This window comes from Pelodiscus sinensis, chromosome 2 (genome assembly GCF_052426305.1).
Source record: "Pelodiscus sinensis isolate ZL-2025 chromosome 2, ASM5242630v1, whole genome shotgun sequence".
In the NCBI taxonomy this organism is placed as follows: domain Eukaryota; kingdom Metazoa; phylum Chordata; order Testudines; family Trionychidae; genus Pelodiscus; species Pelodiscus sinensis.
The window spans coordinates 131,848,757-131,875,849 of NC_143053.1; the positions used below are offsets into that span (position 1 = coordinate 131,848,757).

General features: G+C 45.1%; 1 protein-coding gene across 4 annotated transcripts in view; it reads left to right on the forward strand.

Moving 5' to 3' along the window:
- CDH18 (cadherin 18) overlaps nucleotides 1–27,093 on the forward strand; it is a 1,008,237-nt gene that overhangs the window by 897,829 nt on the left and 83,315 nt on the right. For all 4 annotated transcript variants that reach the window (XM_075921429.2, XM_089776420.1, XM_075921431.2 and 1 more), the window contains one exon: nucleotides 8,245–8,381. In XM_075921429.2, coding sequence (XP_075777544.1) covers nucleotides 8,245–8,381 — 137 coding nt within the window. The remainder of the gene's footprint in view (nucleotides 1–8,244; nucleotides 8,382–27,093) is intronic.

Below are 27,093 nucleotides of genomic sequence, written 5' to 3' on the forward strand. Positions count from 1 at the left end.
TCATAAGTGACATAAAAATATCATTGAAATTAGCCATTCAACACTAAATGCTTTAATCTCCCATATTATACATTTATGTAATTGATGATGACAAAGCTATTCATCTTTTTTTTTTAAAAAGAAACTGTGTAGCTGTGAACATTAAATATAATATAGATATACTTATCAAAAAGTCAAAACTCAGTCTGTATATTCTACAGAAACTGCAAATTTGTGGACAAATATTTGAGTGTTTTGTTAAAATGAAATTGTAGTCTTGAAGCACTGTTAACATTGGTTACTCTAATAAGTTTTTCTAGTGATTTGATATTAGCTAGATATAATATACATAGGCAGTTACATGTTCCTTCCATTGTAATGCTGGTCTCACTCCCATCTCTAGAGTACTTTTATTTATCTAATCCTAGGGTACAGAGCTCACATTCAAACATAAGTTAGTGTAATACATACCACTGTGAAAAGACAACATTGGATCTGCTCTTGATCATAATCATAGAATCATAGAGCTGGAAGACACCTCAGGAGGTCATCAAGTCCAGCCCCCTGCCCAAGGCAGAACCAATCCCAACTGAATCAACCCAGTCAGGGCTTTATCAAGCCAAGACTTAAAAACTTCTAGGGATGGAGAGTCTACCCTCTCCCAAGGTAACCCATTCCAGTGCTCACCACCCTGCTAGTGAAATAGTTTTTCCTAATATCCAACTTAGACCTCCCCCACTGGAACTTGAGACCATTGCTCCTTGTTCTGCCATCTGTTACTGAGAACAGCCTCTCTCCATCCTCTTTGGGACCTCCCTTTAGGAAGTTGACAGCTGCTATCAAATCCCCCCTCACTCTTCTCTTTTGCACACTAAATAAGCCCAAATCCCTCAGCCTCTCCTCATGGGTCAAGTGCTCCAGCCCCATAATCATTTTGGTTGCCCTCCACTGGACCCTTTCCAATACATTAACATCCTTTCTATAGTGGGGGCCCCCGAACTGGACACAATACTTCAGATGTGGCCTCACCAGCCAAATAAAGAGGAATAATTACTTCTCTAGATCTGCTGGCAATTCTCCTCCTAATGCAACCTAATATGCCATTCGCCTTCTTGACTACAAGGGCACACTGTTGACTCATATCCAGCTTCTCATCCACTGTAATCCCCAGGTCCTTTTCTGAAGAACCACTACTTAGCCAGTCAGTCCCCAGCCTGTAACAGTGCTTGGGATTCTTCCATCCCAAATGTAGGACTCTACACTTGTCCTTGATGAACCTCATCAGATTTTTTTTGGCCCATGTCACGTTATTGGATTGTGAGGGGAGCAGCTGGGTCACTGCTGCACCCAAGGGGGGGTGTTCGCCCCAAAAGTGGTACAAAGGGGGCCATGTGAGCGGTCAAACAAAATCTTATTTTCTTCTGATTCTGTATCTGCTCTTTATATATCTGTATAATGTCTGTGTATCTAGTTAGGAATCTCTAATCTGTATGGAGACTGGAAGTCTCTCTGAATGTGCTTGAGCATTGGGCAGAGCCCGGCCTATGAACACGCTAATTAGCGAGTCCCTGTGGGACGATAGCACTCAATAGGCCAAGGACACACCTCGGGAATGGTGACCGACACCTAAGGGCTACCAGCAGGGAACACAGGGATAGGCTGCTGGCCAGGTGACATTCTGCAGCTAAGAAGAGACCAGGAAGGAGGTGTAAATATGCCATGTGGCTGACTCCATCTTGGTACTCAGCTCAGCACTTCATCCCAGAGGCAGCAGTGCAGGGATCGAAGGGCCGGAAAGAACTGTGGACCCATCCTAACCTAGGATGTGCAACTAAGGACTTCTAAGCCAGCAGCTATAACATCTCTGCTAGAGCTTGCATCGAGAACTGGGAGATTCGATGCATGTAAAGTATTATCCTTTAACAACCTTACTCTCATGCTTTTCTTTCTGATAGCAATAAACCTTTAGATGTTAGATGCTAAAGGATTGGCTCAGCATGATTTGTGGGTAAGATCTGGAGGCTAAATTGACTTGGGATCTGTGGCTGGTTTCTTGGAATTGGACAGAACTGGTTTGGGGTAGATGGGATTGGGTTCTAAGACCCCCCACCTATGTATAAGGCCCGGAGCCATCTGGGGAACGGCTATTGCCGGAGTGTCAGAGGGGTTTTGCTCGTGAGGCTTCAGGCAGGCTGCTGGAGTGCTCTGTGGGACTGGTTTGTGGCCTGTTTGGAAAGGTCACCAGTCTGGTGGCTGTAAGGAGCCCTGAATTTGAACAATTCGCCCTGAGTGAATGCCCTCATCTGTGCCTGGTCCATCACAGTCCAATCCTCTAATCTGTCTAGGTCACTCTGGACCTTCTCCCTGCCCTCCAACTTATCTACCTCTCCCCATATCTTTAGCGTCATCTGCAAATTTTCTGAGGGTGCAATCCACCCCCTCATCAAGTCCATTAATAAAGATGTTGAACAAAACCAGCCTAGAAACAATCCTTGGGGCACTCCACTAGAAACCAACTGCCATCCTGACATCGAGCCGTTGATCACAACCTGTTGGGCCCGACATCCATCTTTCTATCCATCTTTCCCATATCTACAGAGCCAGTTACTTCATAATAGAAGCTGATCAGATTGGTCAAGCATGATTTGCTCTTGGTGAATCCATGTTGACTATTCCTGATCACTTTCCCCTCTTCCAAGTGATTCAAAATGGATTCCCTGAGGATCCCATCCATGATTTTTCCGGGGACTGAGGTAAGGCTAACTGGTCTGTAGTCCTGGATTGTCCTTCTTTCCTTTTTAAAGATGGGCACTACATTTGCCTTTTTTAATCATCCAGGTTCTCTCCTGATCTCCACGAGTTTTCAAAGATAACGAAAAAAGGCTCTGCAATTCATTTGCCAATTCCCTGAGATGCATTAAATCCAGACCCATGGATTTTTGTATGTTTAGCTTTTCTAAATAGTTCCTAACCTGTTCTTTCTCCACCAAGGGCTGTCCACCTCCTTCCCATACTTCATGGCCTAGTGCATTAGTCTGGGAGCTGATCCTGTCTGTGAAGACAGAGGCAAAGTAAGCATTGAGTACTTCAGTTTTTCCCACATCATTTGTCACTAAATTACCTCTCTCATCAGATAAGGGCCCCACACTCTCTCTGATTACCCTCTTATTGCTAACATGCCTGTAGAAACCTCTCTTGTTACCCTTCACATCCTTTGCTAATTGAAAATCTAATTGCGCTTTTGTCTTCCTGATAACTCCTCTGCATTCTCAAACAATATATTTATATTCCTCATGTGTCTAAGTTTCCACTTTCTTGTAAGCTTCCTTTTTGTGTTTAAGCTCACCAAGGATTTGCCTGGTAAGCCAATCTGATCGTCTACCGTCTTTGCTTTTCTTACAGCGCATCGGGATGGTTTCTTTCTGTACCTTCAGTAAGGCTTCTTTAAAATACTGCCAGCTCTCCTGGACTCCTTTCACCTTCATGTTAGCATCCCAGGGAATCCTGCCCATCAGTTCTCTGAGGGTATGTCTACACTACCCTCCTAATTCGAACTAGGAGGGTAATGTAGGCATACCGCACTTGCAAATGAAGCCCGGGATTTGAATTTCCCGGGCTTCATTTGCATGAAGCCGGCCGGCGCCATTTTTAAATGCCGGCAGTTCGAACCCCGTGCCGCGCGGCTACATGCGGCACGGAGTAGCTAGTTCGGATTAGGCTTCCTAATACGAACTAGCTGTACTCCTCGTGTAGCCGCGCGGCACGGGGTTCGAACTGCCGGCATTTAAAAATGGCGTCGGCCGGCTTCATGCAAATGAAGCCCGGGAAATTCAAATCCCGGGCTTCATTTGCAAGTGCGGTATGCCTACATTACCCTCCTAGTTCGAATTAGGAGGGTAGTGTAGACATATGCTGAGAGAGTCAAAGTCTGCTTTTCTGAAGTCAAGGGTGTGTATTAAAATAACCGTTACACCTAATTTTTTTAGGAGTAAAGATTATTTTGAAAGAAGGGGTTTCTTTCAGAATAACCATATCTACACAGCGTTTTTTAACTCGAAATAGGGTATTTAAAAATAGTGGCCAGACACGATTATGCAAATGAAATGCAGGAAATTGAAATCTGCGATAATTTGCAGTTTCCCTTGGCTGCATTTGCATTCCTCTCTCAAAAGAGGAATGCAGTGTAGACATACCCCTAGAGGTGACATGCTGCCAGTTTTCTTCCTTGTCCTGTACTACCCTCACTGGCTCCTCAGCCTGCTTTGCCTGTAAGATTAAATGCTGCCTTCTCTCAAGGAAGTCTTCATCTTCTCTGAGGGAACATAGGGTTGATACTTGGTCCTCAAGTCCTCTATTTTTTTTTCCAAAATGGTGACCATCTTGCACTTAGTGCAGATGAAATCCTTTCTATCTTCCGGGAGGAAGACAAACATGGCATATGCTGAATAGTGATAGAAATGTAGCTGTGTTAGTCTGGTGTAGCTGAAACAAAAAACAGGACTATGTAGCACTTTAAAGACTAACAAGATGGTTTATTAGGTGATGAGCTTTCGGGGGCCAGACCCACTTCCTCAGATCAATGCTGTGTAGGTAACAACAATATGCTGTGTAGGTAACAGCAGACTTATCGCTATCCATAACTGCCTTCTCTCTGAGGGTATGTCTACACTACAAAGTTAATTCGAACTAACTTTTGTTAGTTCGAATTAACTTTAATAGGCACTACACAGGCAAACCACTAGTTCGAACTTAATTCGAACTAGCGGAGCGCTTAATTCGAACTAGGTAAACCTCATTCTACGAGGACTAACGCCTAGTTCGAATTAAGTAGTTCGAATTAAGGGCTGTGTAGCCACTTAATTCGAACTAGTGGGAGGCTAGCCCTCCCCAGCTTTCCCTGGTGTCCACTCTGGGCACCACCAGGGAAACTCTTCTGCCCCCCTCCAGCGCCGGAGCCCGTAAACGGGCACGGACTGGCTACGGTGCCCGTGCCAGGTGCAAGCCTGCCAGCATCCAGCCAGCAGACCCTGCACCTGGCACGGCACGAGCCAGACATCCGCTGCCACCCAGTCCTCCGCCTCTTCCCAGGACCAGGCTGGCGGCTCCCAGGAACCTGCCCGGGGCTGCAAGAGGCAGGCGCCCGCCTGGTCTAGTGCGGACATAATGGACCTCATCCACGACCTCCACACTAGGCACAGGAAGTGGACATCTAGGGCAGGATAGCTGCCAGCCTGGCCACCCAGTAGCAGGTGTGCATGAAAATCAAGGTGGTCCACTGAGACCCCCGACCCTCAGCCGTGAGCTTAGAACGGCCGTACTGGGTCAGACCAAAGGTCCGTCTAGCCCAGTAGCCTGTCTACTGACAGCGGCCAACACCAGCTACCCCGGAGGGGATGGACCGAAGACAATAACCAAGCCATTTGTCTCGTGCCATCCATCTCCAGCCTTCCAAAAGAGAGGCCAGGGACACCATTTCTATCCCCTGGCTTATAGCACTCCATGGACCCAGCCTCCATGAATTTATCTAACTTCTCTTTAAACTCTGTTCCAGTTTTAGCCTTCACAGCCTCCTGCAGCAAGGAGTTCCACAGGTTGACTATTTGCTTTGTGAAGAAGAACTTTCTGTTATTAGTTTGAAGCCTGCTACCCATTCATTTCCTTTGAAGAACTTTTCTTTATGCGCCCTCTCCACACCACTCATGCTTTTATAGACCTCTATCCTGTCCCCCCTCTGTCTCCTCTTTTCTAAGCTGAGAAGTCCCAGTCTCTTTAGCCTCTCTTCATATGGGACCTGTTCCAAACCCCTGATCATTTTAGTTGCCCTTTTCGAAACACTTTGCAAGGCCAAAACATCTTTTCTGACGTGAGGAGATCACATCTGTACACAGTACTGAAGATATGGCGTACCATAGTTTGATACTTCCCCTCCTCCTTCTTCCCCTGGTTTCCCCATTCCAGCTACCTCCTCCCAGGTTTTCCCCTCCCCTCTCCCACCTCCTTTTCCCAGTCTCCCCAGAGGCTAATCCCCCCCCACTTTTGTTAAATAAAGAGAGTTTCTATTTTTGAACAAATGTGTCCTTTATTTTGTACATCAGGAAGGGGGGCTAGGAAGGGGTAAAAGAAAGGAGGTGAGGGAGGAATGGGATACGAGCCCCCGATGGGGAGGACTGGGGTGGCTCTGCAGGCTCCTCTCCTGCAGCCCCCCGATTGATCCCTTCCCCTCGGATGGCAGCCTGTGGCAAGTGCAGCCGGGCTGATGGCTGAGTGCTGTGATGTGCCGAGTTTGGGCATTCAGGGCACTCCAAGATAGGACTGCTTTGCTGTCCCTCATCGAGTTAGACAAGCGAGCGGGGAACCCCTGAGAACTGTCTGTCCAGGGTGGAGGCCGGGACCCTTTAAGCACAGCCCTCGACTAGCCTGAGACAGCAGCTCCACGCTCTAAGTCCTAATCTGGTGCTCTGCCGGCACTGCTTCCGGCCATCCTTAACCTCGGTTCAGGGTCCACTCAATGTGGACATGCTAGGTCGAATTAGCAAAACGCTAATTCGAACTAGTTTTTAGGTCTAGATGCACTAGTTCAAATTAGCTTAGTTCGAATTAACTAATTCGAATTAAGTTAGTTAGAATTAGTGCTGTAGTGTAGACATACTCTGAGAGATTCCTCAGATGTTTTAAAATACTTCCTGAGCTCCTCTCAGATGTTTCCCAGGCAAACTCACCTGTTGGCTGCTGCCCTGTTCGCTGCTCTCTGCGTTCACTCTGGCTGCCTTTTTTATAAGGCTGAGGCTAGGCCCAGCTCAAATCCTTGCCTCTGATGCAATCAACCCCTAAAGGCCCACCTGAGCTCAGGAAGTTTTGATAATATTTTTGTGTAAAGGTTTTAAAGAATGGCGAGTGTACCTCGCCCCCTTCCCAACTCCCTCAAAACTCCCTGTTTGTAGCCCCTGTTCACAAAGCTCCCTCATCGCTGACTCACCGCTTTATAAAGCCCTTACCTTCCTGATAGCCCTGCCCCCTGATTAAGGCTCCGCCAATAAGCAGACACTTCTAGATTTCAAACCTTGATTAGAAACTCACAGCTTCCAACTGCCAGCCACAGCACTCACTTCTTGGGGAAAAAAAACCAGACGGACAAACACAGCAACACACCCAGAAACACAAACACACACTACAGACAGCCACTTCCCTCAAGGGTCCTATATTAGCACCTCCTTCACCTGAACAACTCCCTCTCAAAACTTCCTGTTTGCAGCCCCTGTTTGCAAAGCTCCCTGGTCGCTGACTCACTGCTTTATTAAGACCTGGCCTTTCTGATAATCATTGTCTTTATTAGTACGTGTCTGCAGGAGCCAGGCACTTAGAAGGTTTTTGGAATAGGAACTATATATTTTATTTTCCTGCATTGTAGTGATATATGAATTTTAATAATGAAAATATTTTTTCAATACCATATTTCAAAACCATTGTTGTGATCTAAAAATCTTCCATAAACTATCACAGAACAACAGTATGACTTTCAAACTATCTCAAAATCACTTACGGTACTCAGGAGATATTCAGTATCATTCCTTAATTGTTCATCAGAGATTATAAACAAGTTTGGAAGTAGAAAGAAAGCTTGATAGAGGTCTGCAAATGATAAATATGTTAAAAATCATCATGAATGAATGATGCTTTTAAAATATTTTGTCAATCTTTCTTTGTGTTCCTGCACTCTTATTTCACCCTTTCCCTACATCAAGGCTCTCACTTTCACTGCTAGGCAACATGGCAACAAGTCGAACTTTGTTAGTTCTGTTCCTAGTCCAGTGTCAACTGCAGTTTAATGAATCTGACATTTCTTATCTAAGCAATCCTTTACGTGCAAAATTATTTTATATCATGTTTCAAAAGTAATGTCAGTGAGAGAGACGTGCTATGCTATCAACATACAAAATAAGAAAACAAGAGAGACCACAGTCACAGAAAATAATTTTAGAATTGCACTTTTTTCTTGCTATGTAAAAATAATTTTCTGGCAAAATGCGTCATGTAAAATTCCTGTTGAAATTTTGTTTTGAATTAATGATGAAATAAGAAATAAAAATCGATTTTATTTTGAATCCTTTGATAATGTAAAACTTCTTCTAAGCTTTTAAAAATATGAACCAATTTTTAAAAACTTAGAAATTATGCATATTGTATTCCTTTGTAGACTTCATCTTTGCAATAATATATGCCACAAGGAGTAGATCTCTTCATTTATGCCCTTTGATTTTTTCATAGATATTTCATTGATCATAATACAGAAGAAGATAGGTATTTCATCATTGATGCTAATACTGGAACCATTAAAACTGCCAAGATCTTTGACAGAGAGGAAATACCTTGGTACAACATCACAGTTGCTGCTTCTGCATTAGGTAAATAATACACTTATTAGACATGTAACAGAAGAGTTTCTGTAAGTTATGAATGCCAGACTAATAATTGTTTTTAAAAAAATAATATCCTAAGTATCTATATATTCCTTTCAAAGGCAGGCCTTTTCTCTCTAATTTGGAAGTAAAGGAGAATTTAAGGTCTGTATCTTATTTCTCTAATTCCAAAAAAATTGCAACTATCTATATTTATTGATCTATATGAATTTACAACCTTTTCCTTTGTTCTTGGGCACAAATCCATTATATTCTCTTATCTGGGAGGAATTTGGCTGTTGTGTATGTTGGATATCATTTTTCATATTTCTTGACAAATGAACAATATAATTTTTTGAAAATATAGCCTAAGTTGATAAACTCAGACTGTTCCCTTTTATAGCTAGAGTTAACCTAATCACAGTGAAGGGTAATAATTGCATATTAATTGGGTCAGTATTAACATAAATCTAGCTAGTACCCAGTAATTTAAGGTTGATTATCAAGATGTACATTTTTAAGTCCTGGGCTACATCTACATTGGCCCCTTCTCTGAAATTAACATGCCCCTTTCGGAAAAGGGGCCAATGTAGATGTAGCCCTGTAGTTTTAATACACAAATTGCCAAATAAAGATTTTCCAGGGTTCTCAAAAGTCCTCAGTCAAAAACTGCTTAGTTTCAGTGGCCTCAGCTAAGAATAGCATTGTTCAATAAATGTTCAATCAGATAGTTTCAGGTAATCAATTTTACATCAGATCGTTCCTTTTTTCTTTTTTGGTAAATGAGTACAACTTGAAAAGAAACTGAAATTTCCCCTTTTTACAAATTAAATTCCTAAATATTTATTAAGGTTTTATTAAACTTTTTTGATCTTGGAAAATATTTTGCAGTTTTATTTATGAGCGATGATACTAACGTATTCTATAGTATTACTAGTTTGTGTGCATGAATATACATTTTATGAGGATATAAAAAATTAATTTTTTATTATCTCTGCTTTTGGCATTCAGTTCCTATTTTGAACTAAGTCATATTTCTATAGTAAGTAGTAAAGTCTTCGGTTTTATGTAGCTAGTCATAAAAAGACAATCACTGAAACCTCTGTGTGAGTTACAATTTCTTTGCATACTGTTTTATTACATAATAATCTTAAAAAACAACAAGTAGTCTGGTAGCACCTTAAAGACTAACAAAACATGTAGATGGTATCATGAGCTTTCATGGGCATAGCCCATTTCTTCAGATGACTAGAGTGTTGGATGTCCAGAACTAAAATAAATATGAGGGAAGAAGGAGGAGGGAGAGAAGGAAAAAATGGGAGGGGAGGACAAGAAGAGGCAATGGGTATAAAAATATCAAGGGGAAAGCAGAGCTGGAATGTAACTGGAAAAACAAATAATCTATAGGCACCCAAAGACTGGATAGTCAAAAGAGGCAGATAAGAGCCATTAGTAGGCAATCAGAGAGGAAGAGTGCTAACACCAGATACTATACAGACAAAGAACCATTGGCACCTTTATTACAGTGCAACATGCATAAAACTTCAATTTAGGCTTAATTATAAACAGGCACATAGTAAAACTGAGCTTTAATTACGATTTAAAAGACACAATGGAGCATCCATAGGAAGCTGCAAGTGAAAAGGCATAGTTGCTATCCAGGCTTTCCAAATGTAATGGTTTTGCTGAAATAAATCTCAATAGCATTGAAGTTAAATGTAGCTTTTCTATAGATTATTTCTTTCACATAATAAAGTGAACTGTATTGTGCACAGGATAGTAATAAAGATTATATGTATAACAAAAGAAAGTTAGATGCATGGTGATGAAGTGCTATTTTAAAGACAGTCTGCTTAGTGATCTCCATGTAAGTGCTCTATGCTGGGGGTTGAAAAGGGCATTGCTTTCCCCCTATGTTTGCTTCTCATTTTTAAAACTGAGGAATTGGAATATTTTATAAATCCGTAATGCCAAGCAATAAAAGCTTTTGATGAAAAGGGTAGATTGGCAGACCAATAAAGTTTAGCTTAAGATTTCTGGGTCCTCTTCATCCCTGACTAAGTTTCTAAGACCAGTGATTTTTTTGTGACGGTATGCCTTGGGGTGGCATACCGGCACCAATTTTCCCATCATACTTTAACTTAACGGGATTCCTCTCTGGTATACCGGCACCTATTTCCTGGAGTAGCTTGGCTTCTGATGGAAGCCCGCTCAGGTTTTCTTTTTTCCCCTCTCAACAACTTTGAGCCTGCAGTACCAGCACTTTTTTTCTTACAAGAAAAGCACTGTCTAAGATTACATTTTAATGTACAGCAACTGAAATTTTCTTCAAGTTATACAGACAGATTAACACACTGTACCAAATCCACTAAGAAATATTAAATTAAAACTAGTTCTGGACAGGGAGTTTATACAGCATGCAGAGCATCAGCATGATGTGCTCTCCTAACTCTTTGTTACTCAGACAGGCTGCCAAATGTTGCACCATCTGCAATTTTTCCATGGCATTCACTTTTAAATGCACAGTGCATTTCAGAAGATAAGCCTGGGGTTGACAAACAGGTAGAATACCATGGCTAAATCCTAATCTGAGAAGGAGTATAAAATGCAAGCATTTATGCCAGTTAGCCAGGAACAATGAAGAATACAGAAGGTTCCTGAAAGTGTGCCCTAGCTTGACAATCAGAGGGCACATGCCTAATGTTGACATTATAGTTTTGGCCAGATGTCCAAAATGTCTTTCTATATCCACCAGCACAACTTCTATCTTGCCTTCATTTAGTTTCAACTATTTGCTGTTTATTCAGCATCTTATCTCACTGTGCTGTCTATATTTGATGTGAAGGAGATTTAGAGGTTGGTTTCATTTGTATAATACCAGTGCTCACACGGTCCTTCTGGTTCAGGTTGACTGAGCCTTCTAGAAGATGCATTCTGGGTGGAATTTTGAGAGGCATTGAGGCCCAGATCCACTAAGGTCCTTAGGCACCTAACTCCCATTTAAACCAAGGAATTCAGGCCTCAGCATTGGCCAACTACTTTAATTGAAACATCATTGGCCTACCTATTCCTCAGTGGGAGCAAAGTTAGTCTAATGATGATTGCTTTTGAAAATTCTATCACTAGTGAACACAAAGCATGAATATTTGCAAGGGTAGTAGTGTCATCCTTTCCTTAGAACATTAACTGGGACAACAAATAAGCATAGGAGGGCTACAGTCAGGGGAAGTGAAATGTGCCAAGAAATTAACAGTTGAAGAAGCTGCCTCGGTTGTATCAGCACTGGTTGCAAAACAGTCTGCAATAACAATCTCCTCGGAACTCCTTGGGGGGATAAGAAAGTTGATGATATGATACTACATCTGAAGTGAAGGAACTGCAGAGTGATGAACCTCACCTCAGTTCTGTAGAAACTGAGGCAGAGTAGTTGGATAAGTGTAAATTGATAGGATTAAAACAGTATGCCTTCAGTGAGGGTAAATCAGGTCTCAGTAACCTGTTAGAATTATTTGAAAAAATACTAATGAAATAGTGGATGGTGGAGAACCAACTAGTTGACATGATTTGTTTGCTTTTCTAAAGGCTTGAGACAAGATATGTGACAAAAGACTATTAAAGGGAAATAAATAACAACAGAATAAGTGGACAATGTTCTGTCAGATTAAAAGATGATTTAGTGAGAGGGAACAGAGCTGCAGTGAGTAGTTGTCCTTCTAAAAGAAAAATAGGAAGATCTAATTATACTGGAAATGGGATACTTAAATTTAAATTTGGACAAATGTGAGGGTGCAAACTGAAGGGCGAAAATCAAAACTACTCATATGTATGAAAAGTGTTTATTTTTATATAATAAAGCAGGTTCTTCAGGTGTGTGTGTTTGTGTGTGGATAGCTAGCTAGCTAACTAGATAGATAGACACTGGTACACACTGATACATTCTGGCTGCGTCTAGACTGGCATGATTTCGCGCAAATACTTTTAACAGAAAAGTTTTTCCATTAAAAGTATTTGCACAAGAGAGCGTCTACACTGGCACGGATGCTTTTGCGTGAAAGACACTGTGCCAGTGTAGACGCTTTCTTGCGCAAGAAATTAACTTGCCTGTCTACACTGGCCCTCTTGCGCAAGAATACTTGCGCAAGAGGGCTTATCCCTGAGTGGGAGCGTCAAAGTATTTGCACAAGAACCACTGATTTTGTACAGTACAAAGTCAGTGTTCTTGCGCAAATACTCGCAGCCAGTGTAGACAGGCGGCAAGATTTTGCACAAAAGCAACTGCTTTTGCACAAAATCTTGCCAGTCTAGACGCAGCCTCTGTAACAATATACAGGTTGAACCTCCCAAATCCAGGACTCCTTGGTCCGACAACATCAGGTCTCAAGGGTGGCAAACCAGGGAAGTCCAACCTGTTCTTTGATACAAACCATAATATTATACATATATACATACTGATAAATTCTGAAAAAGAAAGCTCACCTGCAGGAAGCACTGGTAGATGGCTCAGTTAAGATTATTGCACAATATGCAGCAATGTTGAAAACCACAAATAATATCCTTGCCTACTTTAAGAGAAGGATGGGGAACATAAAGGAGCAGAGATACTAAAGCACTCATTTATGATAGGCTTGTTCCAACTTTGAAGTCAATTTCAGTTACAGTTAGCTTATAGTTTGAATAGTTAAAAGCAACATATACTTCAAGTAGTAATAGAGAGGTAGCCATGTATGAGGTTCCCCCGACTCCTGCACCCCCGTAATGGCACGAACAGACTCCACCATTCAGTAGAATAGAGGGAGTTTATTGCTTCTCCAGGATACAGCACAGCATAGATGTAATCTGGTTACACGGCCAGGCCTAGGATGCCTCAGCCCCCTTGAGATGGGGGAGACTGAGCCCCTAAATCCCAGCCCCTTGCTTAGGCTGCCTCCTCCATGATTCCAGACACTAAACTAATAAACATCCCTTCCAGGCCTTGTCCTCCTTCCTTTGTCTCTCTCCCTGGGAGGCAACTGGTCAGACAAGTTGGGAGCCCCTTGCATAATGATTCATCCCCTGTCCTGCTGGGCTGTGTTACAAACAGCCACCAGTGGAGGTCACCCACAGCCCACTGCCCAGCAAGGTACTAACACTACATCACACCATGTTAGTCTGATCTTGCTAAAACAAAAGGAAAAACTATGTAGCACTTTAAAGACTAACAAGGTGGTTTAATAGATGATGAGCTTTCATAGGCCAAACTCACTTCCTCAGATCATGTTCTGGAAGAGAATTGGCATGACCATATATACCAAAGGAATACAATGAAAAAAGTGAACATATTATTAAACTGACAAATCAGATTTAGTACAGAAGGTGGAGCGAGGGAGAGAATGCTATGAGTCAATTAATGGCTAATCAGGGGTGATAAGTGGGGAAGCTATCTTTGTAATGTGTAAGGTAATTAGCATCTTAGTTAAGGCCCATTCGTAAAGTACTATAAGTAGGAAAGATAAAAAAATATCCCGTGGAGCCTTTTGGTCTAGTAATATAGGATGAGAGATATGGGTGAAATAAGCATAACATAAGTCCAACAGAAGATTAATGCAGCGTGCCATTCTCATTTTAAGGTCCCAGGCAAGAAAAATTGCTAGTGTTGTTAAGAAAGTTGCTGAAGAATGTTATAACTGCTGCTCAGTGCTTCTGTTTTTGGCATTCCAGTGCTATCAGCAGTAGCAGAAAATGCAGCCTGCTACTTCAACAGATCTTGATGTCACTTATAAAGATAGACCATATGCACAGTTCAGTGTCAAAGGCACTCAATTGTCTTCAATTATTGCCCTCAGTAGCAGCCTGGCTCCATGAGAGGTTTAGTCAACATTTGGACTTTCTGCATTCCTCTAGGTCACATAAAAGGTTAAGGTGAGGTATTCCACTATATAAGCTATGTCTGCACTGCAGCTTTATTTCGGAATATTGGAATAACTGACAGTGCACTTCCACACTGCCAACCTTTATTTTGAAATAATGTCAAGCTGGAGGACTTCTTACTCTGACTCCTATAACCCTCATTTCATGAGGCGTAAGGGAAGGAGTGTTCTTCCTTCAACTTCCTGCTGCGTAGACAGTGCTAAAAGCCAAAATAAGCTATTTTGATTTGAGCTACACAATTGACACAGTTCAAGTTGCATAACTTATTCCAACTTTAGCCCTGCTGTGTAGATATGCCCTTATAGACTGAGACAAACAACTTTCATACCATCTTAAATGTTTCATAACATCAGCTTGTTATCCCTCCTTATACCTTGCTCCAGAAATCTCAAACAAAAATCCCTATTCATCACTTCTGTCAAACCCTTTATCGCTAAACAAAGACATTGGCTGGATGGCTTTCCACATTCCACATCTTAATGACATAAAAAAAACAAACAAAGCAAACTTGAAGTGGGTACTAAGTACTCTTATCAGCTTCATTTAGCATGGACACTGACAGTTTTTTCCCCCCTTTTTTTCCTTCTTTTTTCCTCCTCTTCTCCCCCCCTCTCCCCAGCCCCTCTCTGTGCTATTTATTTGAAAACTGGACCAATCCCTTGAACTCTATTCATCTGAAGAAGTGGGTTGTGCCCACAAAATCTCATGACACGATCTACATTTTTTGTTGGTCTCAAAGGGTATGTCTACACTACAAAGTTAGTTCCAACTAACGGATGTTAGTTCGAACTAACTTTCATAGGCGCTACACTAGCGCTCCATTAGTTCGAATTTAATTCGAACTAACAGAGCGCTTAGTTCGAACTAGGTAATCCTCATTCCATGAGAATTAAGCCTAGTTTGAACTAGCTACTTCGAATTAAGGGGTGTGTAGCCCCTTAATTCGAACTAGTGGGAGGCTAGCCCTCCCCAGGTTTCCCTGGTGGCCACTCTGGCCAACACCAGGGAAACTCGTCTGCCCCCCTCCCAGCCCCGGACCTCTTAAAGGGGCATGGGCTGGCTACGGTGCCCGTGCCAGGTGCACGCCTGCCAGCACCCAGCCAGCAGACCCTGCACCTGGCACGGTTCGAGCCACCCACCCGATGCCCCCCAGCCCTCCCCCTCTTCCCGGGACCAGGCTGGCGGCTCCCCTGAAAACTGGCACCCCTGAAAACTGTCTGTCCGGGGTGGGGGTCGGGACCCTTTAAGCACAGCCCTCGGCTAGCCTGAGACATCATCTCCACGCTCTAAGTCCTCCTCTGATGCCCTTCCGGCGCTGCTTCCGGCCATCCTTAACCCCGGTTCAGGGTCCACTTAATGTGGACATGCTAGTTCGAATTAGCAAAATGCTAATTCGAACTAGTTTTTTAGTCTGGATCCGTTAGTTCGAATTAGCTTAGTTCGAATTAATTAATTCGAACTAAGTTAGTTCAAATTAACGTTGTAGTGTAGACATACCCTCTGTTTAAGTTTTTTCAGTTACAGACTAACACAGCTACCTCTCTGAAATCTACCTCTCTGTTAACTCAGGATGTATTTGTGCTAATCTTTTGGAACATGTTCACATATACAGCCCATATCTGTTGTTTCTTATGAGTTTCTGTGTTTTAGTAACATTAATAATGCCCCTTGCCAAGTTCATGTATTGGACATTGAATTGAGTAGATTAGGCTTGGAAGAGGCTTCAGGAGGTCATCTAGTCCAACCCCCAGCTCAAAACAGAACCTAACACTAAATAAAATATTCCAGCCAGAGCTTTATCAATCTGGCCTTAAAAACCTTTAAGGTTAGAAATACCACCATCTCCCTCGGTAACCCATTCTGGTATTTTATCACCCACCTAGTGAAGTAGTTTTTCCTAATATCCAATCTAGACCTTCCCCACTGCAACTTGAGAAAATTGATTCTAGTTCTGTCATTTGCCATCACTGAGAATAGATTAGCTCTAATTTCTTTGAAACCCCCCTTAAAGTAGTTGAAGGTTGTTAACAAATCCCTCCTCATTCTTCTGTTGTATAGACTAAATAAGTCCAGCGTCTCCTTATAAGTAATGTGCCCCAACCTCACTAATAATTGACATTGCCCTCTGCTGGACTCTCTCCAGTTTTTCCACATCTTTTTCATAGTGGGGACCCAACTAACCAGTGCCAAATAGAGCAGAATAATTACTTTCCTCTATCTGCTAGCAGTGCTCCTAGTAATGAAGTCCAATATACCATTAGCCTTCTTGACAAGGACACTCTCTTGACTCATCCAGCTTCTCATCTACTGTAATTCCAGGTCCTTTTCTGCAGAACTTCCACTTAGCCACTTGGTACCCAGCCTACAGTAGTACATGGGATTCTTCCATCCTAAGAGAAGGATTCTACACATATTCCTTGTTGAAACTTATCAGATTTCTTTTGGCCCAATCCTCCAATTTGTCTAGGGCACTCTGGACCCTATCTCTACCCACCAGCTTAGTGTCATCCACAAACTTGTTGAGGGTGCAATCCATCCCATCATCCAGATAATTAATGAAGATGCTGAATAAAACCAACCCCAGGAACAACCCCTGGGGCACCCTACTTGCTACAGGCTGCCAACCAGACATCGAGCCATTGATAACTATCCATTGAGTAAGATGATCTAGCCAGCTTTCTATCCTCCTTATAGTCCATTTGTCCAAACCATACTTCTGTAACTTACTGGCGAAAAGACTTTGGGAGACCGTATCAAAACAGAACTGTCTTTAGCCATACAGAATATGAAGATGCTTTGGGCAGCTGAACATTTCAGGCACCACTGGGACTTAATGTCTACCTACACACTTTTTGTGGTTTTGCTTCCTCCAGAAAGCATCTAGTTAACTTAAAAATGAAAAAAAAAAAAAAAAAAAAAAACCTGCCAGGCCTATTAGTAAAACATTGAACTTATAAAATATGCATTCAAGTTAAGCCATTTAACAGGTATTTTCCAGCCCCAGGTAAATGCTGTTAGTTTCTGAATTTACTGTGTTAGTTTATGGGACCCTAGTTGATAATTTGCTTTACAATTTTCATTAGTGTGTTTCTGAAGATTATAAAATCACATCTCTTAAAAAAAAAAAATCATTGTCTTCCCTGGGCTGCTGTTATTGCATTTCCTCAGACCTGTTAAGGAACAACCCAGGACAAAGGGTAGGCTGGAGCAATATTGCTTCCGGGGTTGTTTGTTGGTACAGATTTTTAAAAGTAAAGTGTTACACACACATCACATTCATGCTGGCAGTTTGGAGACGGGCTGCAAGTGCGATGTAGATTACTTTTGATTTTGCTGGTGGCTGGAGTGCAGGCCAGATGTCAGCTTCCTGGAGATTCAATTATGATTTAGTTAATTTATCTGCTTGCAGGGTCTTTGTCTGCCTTAAAAGGTCACAGATCCTAAACTGCCGTTTTGGTTGGGAATTTCTCATTCACACCTCACACACATTCCACAGGTTACATTCATAAGCAATGTGGTTTCTAAGCAATGTGGGGCCTCATGGCCTTGCGTACAAGAAATTGCATTGTATTAAAGATAACATACCAAAGGTATGATAAAAAGCTTCACAAATTATAACTAAGAAAGCCAAGGTTAGGGAAGAAGGGAAAAGCAGAGGAGTATGTCTCGTTAGCTAGACACTAGTGAAGAGGAGGGAGGGGGGCTGTGTACGACTGGTTACAGCTGTTGGGCATAGGGGACCCAATTTAATAGTACTGTCTTGGGCCCAAAAAATTCTGATGATGTCCCTGTATCAAAAGCTTTGTTAAAGTCAAGGTACATCACATTTACTGATTTCTTCCCCCCCCTCCCCCCCTTTTTTAAAGATGGGCACTACATTTGCCTTTTTCCAGTAATCCAGGATTTCCCACAGTTGCCACGAATTTTCAAAGATAATGGCCAATGGGCTCTGCAGTCACATCAGCCAATTCTCTCAACACCCTTAAATGCACTAGATCTGGCCGAATGGACTTGTGCAAGTCCAACTTTTCTAAATAGTCCCCAATCTGTTCTTTCACTACTGGGGACTGCTCACCTTCTTCCCATTCTGTGCTGCTCAGTGCAGCAGTATGAGAGCTGACCTTATCTGTGAAAACCAAGACAAAAAAGCATTGAGTACTGCAGCTTTTTCCACATTATCTATCACTAGGTTTCCTTCCCCATTCCATAGGTTTCACACTTTCTTTTTCTTGCTAGCATACCTATAGAAACCTTCCTGTTATCCTTCACATGCTATGTTAGCTGAAATTCCAATTGCACTTTGGCCTTCCTGAATAAAATCCTGCATGTTCAAGTAATATTTTTGTATTCTTCCTGTCATCAGTCAGGCTGGGTGTGACGGACCGGGCCAGGTCTGGGCACAGTTGAGGGTGTCCGCTTAGGGCGAATTGCTCCTTACAGCCCCCAGACTTGAGACAGGCCACAAACAGGCCACAAACCAGTCCCACAGAGCACTTCTGCTGCCTGCCTAGCCAGCCAGAAGTCTCACGAGCAAAACCCCTCTGACACTCCAGCGCACTCTGTGCCCCAAACAGCCCCGGATCTGCCCACAGGTAAGGGGTCTTAGAGCCCAATCTCATCTACCCCGAACAAGTTCTGTCTGGTTCCAAGAAACCAGCCACAGATCCCAGGTCAATTTACCATGTGGCTCTTACCCGTAAGATCACACTGAGCCAATCCTTTAGAATCTAACATCTAAAGGTTTATTACTAAAATAAAGAAAAGCGTGAGAGTAAGGTTGTTAAAGTATCATACATTACATGCATCGAATCTCCCAGTTCTCCATGCAGGCTTGCAGCAAAGATGTTATAACAGCTGGCTTAAAAGTCTTTGGTGTACATCCTACATCAGGTCCACAGTTCTTTCCAGCTCCTCGATCCCTGCATTCTTGCCTCTGGGGTGAAGAGCTATGCTGAGCACCAAGATGCAGTTGTCCACATGGCATATTTAAATCCCCCCCCCCCCCCTGCTTCTTCCAAGCTGGGGACAGTCACATGGTCAGTGGCCAGGTGTGTCTTTGGGCTTCAGAGGTCTATTGTTCCATGGAGACTTGCTCATTAGCATGTCCATAGGCTGAGCATTCTTCGTCTATTGCTCAGCCACAATCAGAGAAGTTTCCAATATTGACACAGAGTACATATTTATAACCTCACACCCAGACATTATACAGGTGTATGAAGAGCATATATAGAATCATAAGAAAGTAAGCTTTCATTTGACACCTCACATGACCTCCTTTGTACCACTTTTGGGGCAACCCCCCCCCCCCCCCCATGGGTGCAGCAGTGATCTAGCTGTTTCCCTAAAATCCAGTAACGTGACACAGGGTCATCCCAATGGATTCCTGGCAGGTCCTCTATTCCAGGGGTTCCCAACTTTTTGACATGGGACCAGTAAATCCATTCACAAGCTTTTGGAGGACCAGTAACATTCATTTGCATATTTACAGAGTTATTAAGCAAATGATGAATATTCAAATAAGTTGTTCCTGGTCCTCCCAAAGCCCCCAGTGCCAACTTTAGCGAAGCTTTTAATACGGTCACCCACAATATTCTTGCCAGCAAGTTAAAGGAATGTGGATTGGAAAAATGGACTGCAAGACGGACAAAAAGCTGGCTAGACCAGGGTTTCCCAAACTTGTTACTTTAGTTGGAACTCGTTTTTTTCCGTACTGTTTTTTGCAGCCCAAAAATATAAATGCATATTAAAAAAAGAATGAAATTATCTGCGTGCGCCCGGGTCACTCCCACTCCCCACCTGCCAATTCGCTCCCCCTCACTGCCCCTCCGGCCAACCCCACTTTCCCCAATCCCCTTCCGGATGGCTGGTTCTCCCCGACTTACCCTCCTGATCTCCCCCGGCCAACCCCGCTCCCCCATGTCCTCTTTTAAATTTGCCAGCACCACCTTTGTCCATTTCTGTCCCAGAGCTTCAGGTATCGTGAAAGTTCCAGAAGCCTGTTGCTTTGCAGCAAGGGACGGCACTTCTCTCTTTTGCAGGGTTTCCCCAGCTTTTTCCAATCTCTTATTTTCCTGCTTTACCAGTTCAAGTATGTCATGTGTTTGGATTGCCTGTTGCCCTGCCAGGATTTGAGTTTTCCAATGTGTGAGGGGTCCGTGGTGCGATCACCCCCTCCCGGGATGAGAGGGGGGCTCGGCGGACCCCTTCACCTCTTTCCGTCTATATCCTGTCCCGGACCCCTGCTCGGAAGCTCGGGCAATCGGGTGCGATCACCCCCTCCCCAGAAGGAAGGCAGGGTCAACGAACCCAGCAGTTGTCACCCGTCCCTGCCGGATGGGGCCTGAGCCCCTCAATCCAATCTCCCCCTACTCGGGGTGTGTCTCGGTTCTATTGCGCGCCCAAGCCAGCGTTGCTCAAAGCTGAATGCTCCTTCGGGGGAGGGAGGAGGACCCGGTCCCGCCCTCTTTCCGGGTCCCAGCCCAGGGCCCTAAGCGTCGGGGCTTGCTTGCACCCCGACGTGGTAGACGGGGGTCACTCCGTCCATAACCCGTCTACCCATGGCCTCCAAAAGCGCTCTGCCCCGGGCTCCTTCCTCCCTTCCCGGGTTTCCTCAGGCCGTTGCCCCCGCCTCCGAAACCTACCCTGGTTCAGCCGTTCGGGTCTGGGGTCGTCCTGGTGATACCTCAGAGGTCTGCTACCTCCGCCGGGTCCGCTCCCTCCAGGTCCGGCAGGGCGAGGGCCGATCACCGTCAGAGCAGGGGCTGGCCGACCGCCAGCTGCGGTGCCCGTCCCGGGAATCCCGGGGCCGAGGCCAGGCCGACTGCTGGCCTCGGTGCTGCTCAGGGTCCATCCTGGCTGCCCCCTTCCTTGCTGGCGGTGGGCCCTTTTAAACTGGCCCGCCGTGCTGGGTGCCGCCCAGGGCCCCTCCCCTTCTGGCAGTGCGCCTCGCTCCGCCCCACCCCTGTCCTGCGCGTCCTCCAGGAACGGGCCAACGATCCCCCGCCAGCGCAGACGCAGCGGCTGCGTGCGGCTTTGCCGGTACACCGGCTCCCACAGCCCGTGCCGAGGCCCGAGGGGAGGGCTTGGGACTGGCTGCCGTTTCCCGGCGCGCGGCGGCCCCAGCTGTCCCCCGTGCGGGTCAGTGATGGCCCGTCACACAATGCTATATCGTTTGTGTTGCTTCTTTTATTTTCCAAGTCTGTTCTATTAATTGGCAGGCTAGCAGTGTGGCATACTGTTTAAGCAATCTCACCATAGACATGATTGAAAAATCCTAGGCTTTTTACTACTATTACTATTTTTCAGCACTTCAGTTTTTGCCATGGCTCTTTATATACCAGACCATGTTACCCAACACTCTTTTTTGACATTTCCTGGCAATACAACTGGTCCATATTTCATCAAACTCAGTGGGGATTTGAAGAGAAGGAATAAGGGGGTTTGTATGAAAATGGATGATAGGAGAGGAATCACGTGATGATTATCAGTTCTGTTCCATCCCTCTGGGGCATCTGGTATTGGCCACTGTCAGAAGACAGGATACTGGGCTACTTGGACCGTTGGTCTGACGCAGTATGGCCGTTCTTATGTTCTTATGGTCACCTACCTTGTGGTTTTCAGATTGTGATTCCAGCAGAGGATAATACTTTGCTTACTTAGCAGATCAGTGATCAGGGTCACCAGTCTTGTCAGTCATGTGGGGTTCCTGACAACTCTTCTACTCCATCAGGAATGATAAACTTTTGGCTGCATGCATGTGTGTGCTCCCCTATCTAATGCATTAATCATGCACAATTAGTCGACATGACAGACTCTGAGAGGGCCCCCAAAGTCCACATATCAGATAAGGATCGAAAGCACCTGAGTAGGTTTATTGCCAAGCAATGTACAATAATAGTTGTCAGCGAACAGACTCGCCACTGCACCACTATACATATGCACACCATGACAATGCTCTGAATTCTAGCATATCCCCACAGTCAGCTGACGATCACTCTTCGGGTTGCATTTTTATACACAGGTATAAACAAGTTACACATGCTCCTGATGTATCAGGTTGCCATCCTCTGTTAGGGTATGTCTACACAGCAAAGTTATTTCGAAATAACAGCCATTATTTCAAAATAACTTTATTAGCGACTACACAGCCAAACCGCTATTTCGAAATTAATTTGAAATAGTGGAGCACTTATTTCGAATTTGGTAAACCTCATTCCACAAGGAATAATGTCAAATTCAAAATAGCTATTCCGAAATAAGTGCTGTGTAAACACTTATATCAAAATAGGGATCCTCCAGCCTTCTCAGGGTGTCCTGGTGGCCACTCCATCCTCAATTCCACTCTCCCCCCTCCCCAGAGCCCTTAAAGGGGTTGACTCTGGCCACAGTGCCTGTGCCAGCTCCAAGCCTACCAACCCAGAGCCAGCAGTCACTGTCCCTGACACAGTGGCCCCAAAACATGAGCCAGCAAGTCAATGGCAGCCAGCCCTCTACCACTCCCCAGCAGCAGTCTGCCAGCTCCCAGGACCCTGCCAAGGCCCACAGAAGGTGGGCGCCTTCCTGGACCAGTATGAAAATATTGGACCTTATTCAGCTTTGGGGGGGAAGCCCCCAACATCCATGATCTCCGCACTGGAAAGAGGAACATGGTGGTCTATGACAGGATAGCTGCCAGCCTGGCCACCAAAGGCCACATGCGAACCCAGGAGCAAGTTTGCATGAAAATCAAGTTGGTCCAGTGAGATCCCAACACTGAGCCCTGAGCTTCCCTTCCCCCTTCTTCCTCTTGCTTCCTCCTTCAAGCTCCCTCCTTCCTGGTTTCCCCCTCCCCTCTCCCACCTCCTTTCCCCAGGCTCACCAGAGTTCCATTCCCGTCCTCCCCCCACCAGTTTTGTTAAATAAAATACATGTATTTTCATGAACACAAACTATCTTTATTTAACATCAGGAAGGGGGGGTTAGGGAGGGGTAAGTGGAATGACATGAGGGAGGAATGAGGCACAAGCCCCCAGTGGGGCAGACCATGGAGGCTCTTAGTGCTCCTCAGGGTGGAAGCTCTCCTGCAGGGCCTCCTAGATACTGACAGCGCCCCCCCCCCCCCCCCGATGGACCTCCTGGATGGCAGCCTGCAGAAAGTGCAGGGGGCTGGACTTGATGACCTTCTGAGCTCTCTTCCAGTTCTATGATTCTATGATTGATTCTATGATAAGTGCAGCCAGGCTCACAGCAACGTGTCCACGAGAAGCACCAGAGTGCACAGGGGCAGCTCCGGCTCCATGTTGCAGAGTACTGTGGTGTCCTGAGTGAGGGCAACCAGAGCATACAGAGACAAAATGCTTTGCTGTGCCTCATTGAGGTAGGCAAGCAAGCAGGGAAACCTGAAAACAGGCAGTCCGGAAGGGACAGGGAGCGGTCTGTTTAAGCACAGGCCTTAGATAGCCTCAGGCAACAGCCACACAAAGTAACTACTTACCTGATGCCCTGCCGGGCATCCACTCAGTGTGGACACGCTATTTCGAAATAGCAAAACGGTATTTTGAAATGCATTTTGTGTGTAGATGTGTTATTTTGAAATATATTATTTCGAAATAACGCTGTAGTGTAGACATACCTGTCATATTATTGGATTGTGAGGGGAGCAGCCAGGTCACCACTGTGCCCATAGGGGGGTGTTCGCCCCAAAAGTGGTACAAAGGAGGCCATGTGAGGGGTCAACAAAAGCTTACTTTCTTCTGATTCTGTATCTGCTCTTCATATATCTGTATAATGTCTGTGTGTGTAGTTAGGAATCTGTAATCTGTATGGAGACTGGAAGTCTCGCTGAATGTGGTTGAGCTTTGGGCAGAGCCCGGCCTATGGACATGCTAATTAGCGAGGCCCTGTGGGACAATAGCACTCAATGGGCCAAGGACACACCTCGGGAATGATGACCGACACCTAAGGGCTACCAGCAGGGAACACAGGGATAGGCCGCTGGCCAGGTGACATGCTGCAGCCAAGAAAAGACCAGGAAGGATGTATAAAGATGCTATGTGGCTGACTCCATCTTGGTACTCAGCTCAGCACTTCATCCCAGAGGCAGACCCTGCACCTGGCACGGCACGAGCCAGCCGCCCACTGCCACCCAGCCCTGCGCCTCTTCCCGGGACCAGGGAGGCAGCTCCCAGGAGCCTGCCTGGGGTCGCAAGAGGTGGGTGCCCGCCTGGTCTATTACAGAGATCGTGGACCTCATCCAAGTTTGGGGGGAAGCCTCCTACGTCCACGACCTCCGCACTAGGCACAGGAAAGTGGCCGTCTAGGGCAGGATAGCTGCCAGCCTGGCCACACAGGAGCAGGTTTGCATGAAAATCAAGGTGGTCTAGTGAGACCCCCGGACCCTGAGCTCTGAGCTTAGAACATAAGAACATAAGAACGGCCGTACTGGGTCAGACCAAAGGCCCATCTAGCCCAGTAGCCTGTCTGCCGACAACGGCCAATGCTAGGTACCCTGGAGGTGATGGACCGAAGACAATAACCAAGCCATTTGTCTCGTGCCATCCATCTCCAGCCTTCCACAAACAGAGGCCAGGGACACTATTTCTACCCCCTGGCTAATAGCACTCCGTGGACTCAACCTTCATGACTTTATCTAATTTCTCTTTAAACTCTGTTCTAGTTCTAGCCTTCACAGCCTCCTGCAGCAAGGAGTTCCACAGGTTGACTGTTTACTTTGTGAAGAAGAACTTTCTGTTATTAGTTTGAAGCCTGTTACCCATTCATTTCATTTGGTGTCCTCTAGTCCTTCTATTATGGGAACTAATGAAGAATTTTTCTTTATGCACCCTCTCCACACCACTCATGCTTTTATAGACCTCTATCATATCATCCCTCAGTCTCCTTTTTTCTAAGCTGAAAAGTCCCAGTCTCTTTAGCCTCTCTTCATATGGGACCTGTTCCAAACCCCTGATCATTTTAGTTGCCCTCCCCTCTCCCACCCTCTCTCTTCCCCTCTCCCACCTCCTTTTCCCAGTCTCCCCGAGTTTTGTTCAATAAAGAGAGTTTCTGTTTTTGAACACACGTGTCCTTTATTTTGTATATCAGGAAGGGGGGCTAGGGAGCGTTAAGTGGAAGGAGGTGAGGGAGGAATGGGGTACGAGCCCCCGATGGGGAGGACTGGGGTGGCTCTGTGGGCTCCTCAGGGTGGAAGCTCTCCTGCAGCCCCCGATTGCCCCCCCCCCCCCCCGCATGGCAGCCTGCGGCAAGTGCAGCCGGGCTGATGGCCGAGTGCTGTGATGTGCTGAGTGTGGGCATTCAGGGCACTCCAAGACAGGACTGCTTTGCTGTCCTTCATCGAGTTAGACAAGCGAGCGGGGAACCCCTGAGAACTGTCTATCCAGGGTGGGGGTCGGGTCCCTTTAAGCACAGCCCTCAGCTAGCCTGAGACAGCAGCTCCATACTCTAAGTCCTAATCTGATGCCCTGCTGGCACTGCTTCCGGCCATCCTTAACCTTGGTTCAGGGTCCACTCAATTGGCTATGTCTACACTGGCACCCTTTTCCGGAAATGCTTAAAATGGAACAGCGGCCACTTCGCTTGCAACTTGCTCTAAACTGCATTCTCCCCTGAGATATGAATGTGTGTGTGTAAGTGGAGACTATTGTTTTTGGGATTAGAAATTACAAGGCTGAGCACATGGAGCCAGGTGAGGAGTCATCAGACCAATTAAGGAGATTGATGCTCTGCTGGATCAAGGGAAGCCTGGGCATGCTCCCTGGTGACGAATGTGGATGAGTCACAGGGGTTGTACAGAGGAAATAAAAGGAGAGAGCACATGGCAGAAACTTTCTCTTTCAGAGAAGCTCCTCTTTCTTTTCTGACCAGCTCCCCAGCCATGATCAGCAGACAGATTCTCCAGAACCAACATGTCTTCGCTCCTTCTGCAACCCATACACCTGTGTAAGACTGTGTCTACACTCGTGCGATCTCGTGCAAAAGTGGCCATTCTTGTGCAAAAACTTTCTGCCTGTCTACACTGGCCGCATGTTCTTGCGCAAGTAAACCGACGTTCTAAGGTATAAAATCAGGGCTTCTTGCACAAGAACTATGATGCTCCCACTCAGGAATAAGCCCTTTTGCGCAACTGTTCTTGCGCAAGAGGCCAGTGTAGACAGGCAACATGAATTTCTTGCGCAAGAAAGCCCTATGGTTAAAATGGCCATCGGAGCTTTCTTGCGCAAGAGAGAGTCTACACTGGAATGGATGCTCTTGTGCAAAAGCACATCTCTTGCACAAAAGCACGTGCCAGTGTAGAGGCTCTCTTCTGGAAGAGATTTTGCACAAAAACTCTTCCGCAAAAGAGTTCTTGCGCAATAATCTGCCAGTGTGAGTGCCTGAGGGCAGGAATGAATGTGAGTGAATGAGTGAATGAATGGATGTTTGTGTGTGTTTCTGTGTGTGAGAGATAGCTGGTTCCCCTTTAGTTTAAACCTTTAGGCTATGTTTACACTGGCGAAATCTTGCACCAGAAGTATGCAAATGAGGCTAAGGGTGGAATATTGCCGAGCCTCATTTGCATATCTAATGAGCTGCCATTTTTGCAGAAGAGGCTCTTGCACCAGAAGGAGCATCAACACTGCCTCTTCTTGCGCAAGAAAAACCCTCTTGCACAATGCCGTTATTCCTGAAAATAATCAGTGTAATGGCATTGTGCACGAGGGTTTTTGTTGTGCAAGAAGGGGTAGTGTAGACACTCCTTCTGGTGCAAGAGCCTCTTCCACAAAAATGGTGGCTCAAGATATGTAAATGAGGCTCAGCGATATTCCACCCTTTGCCT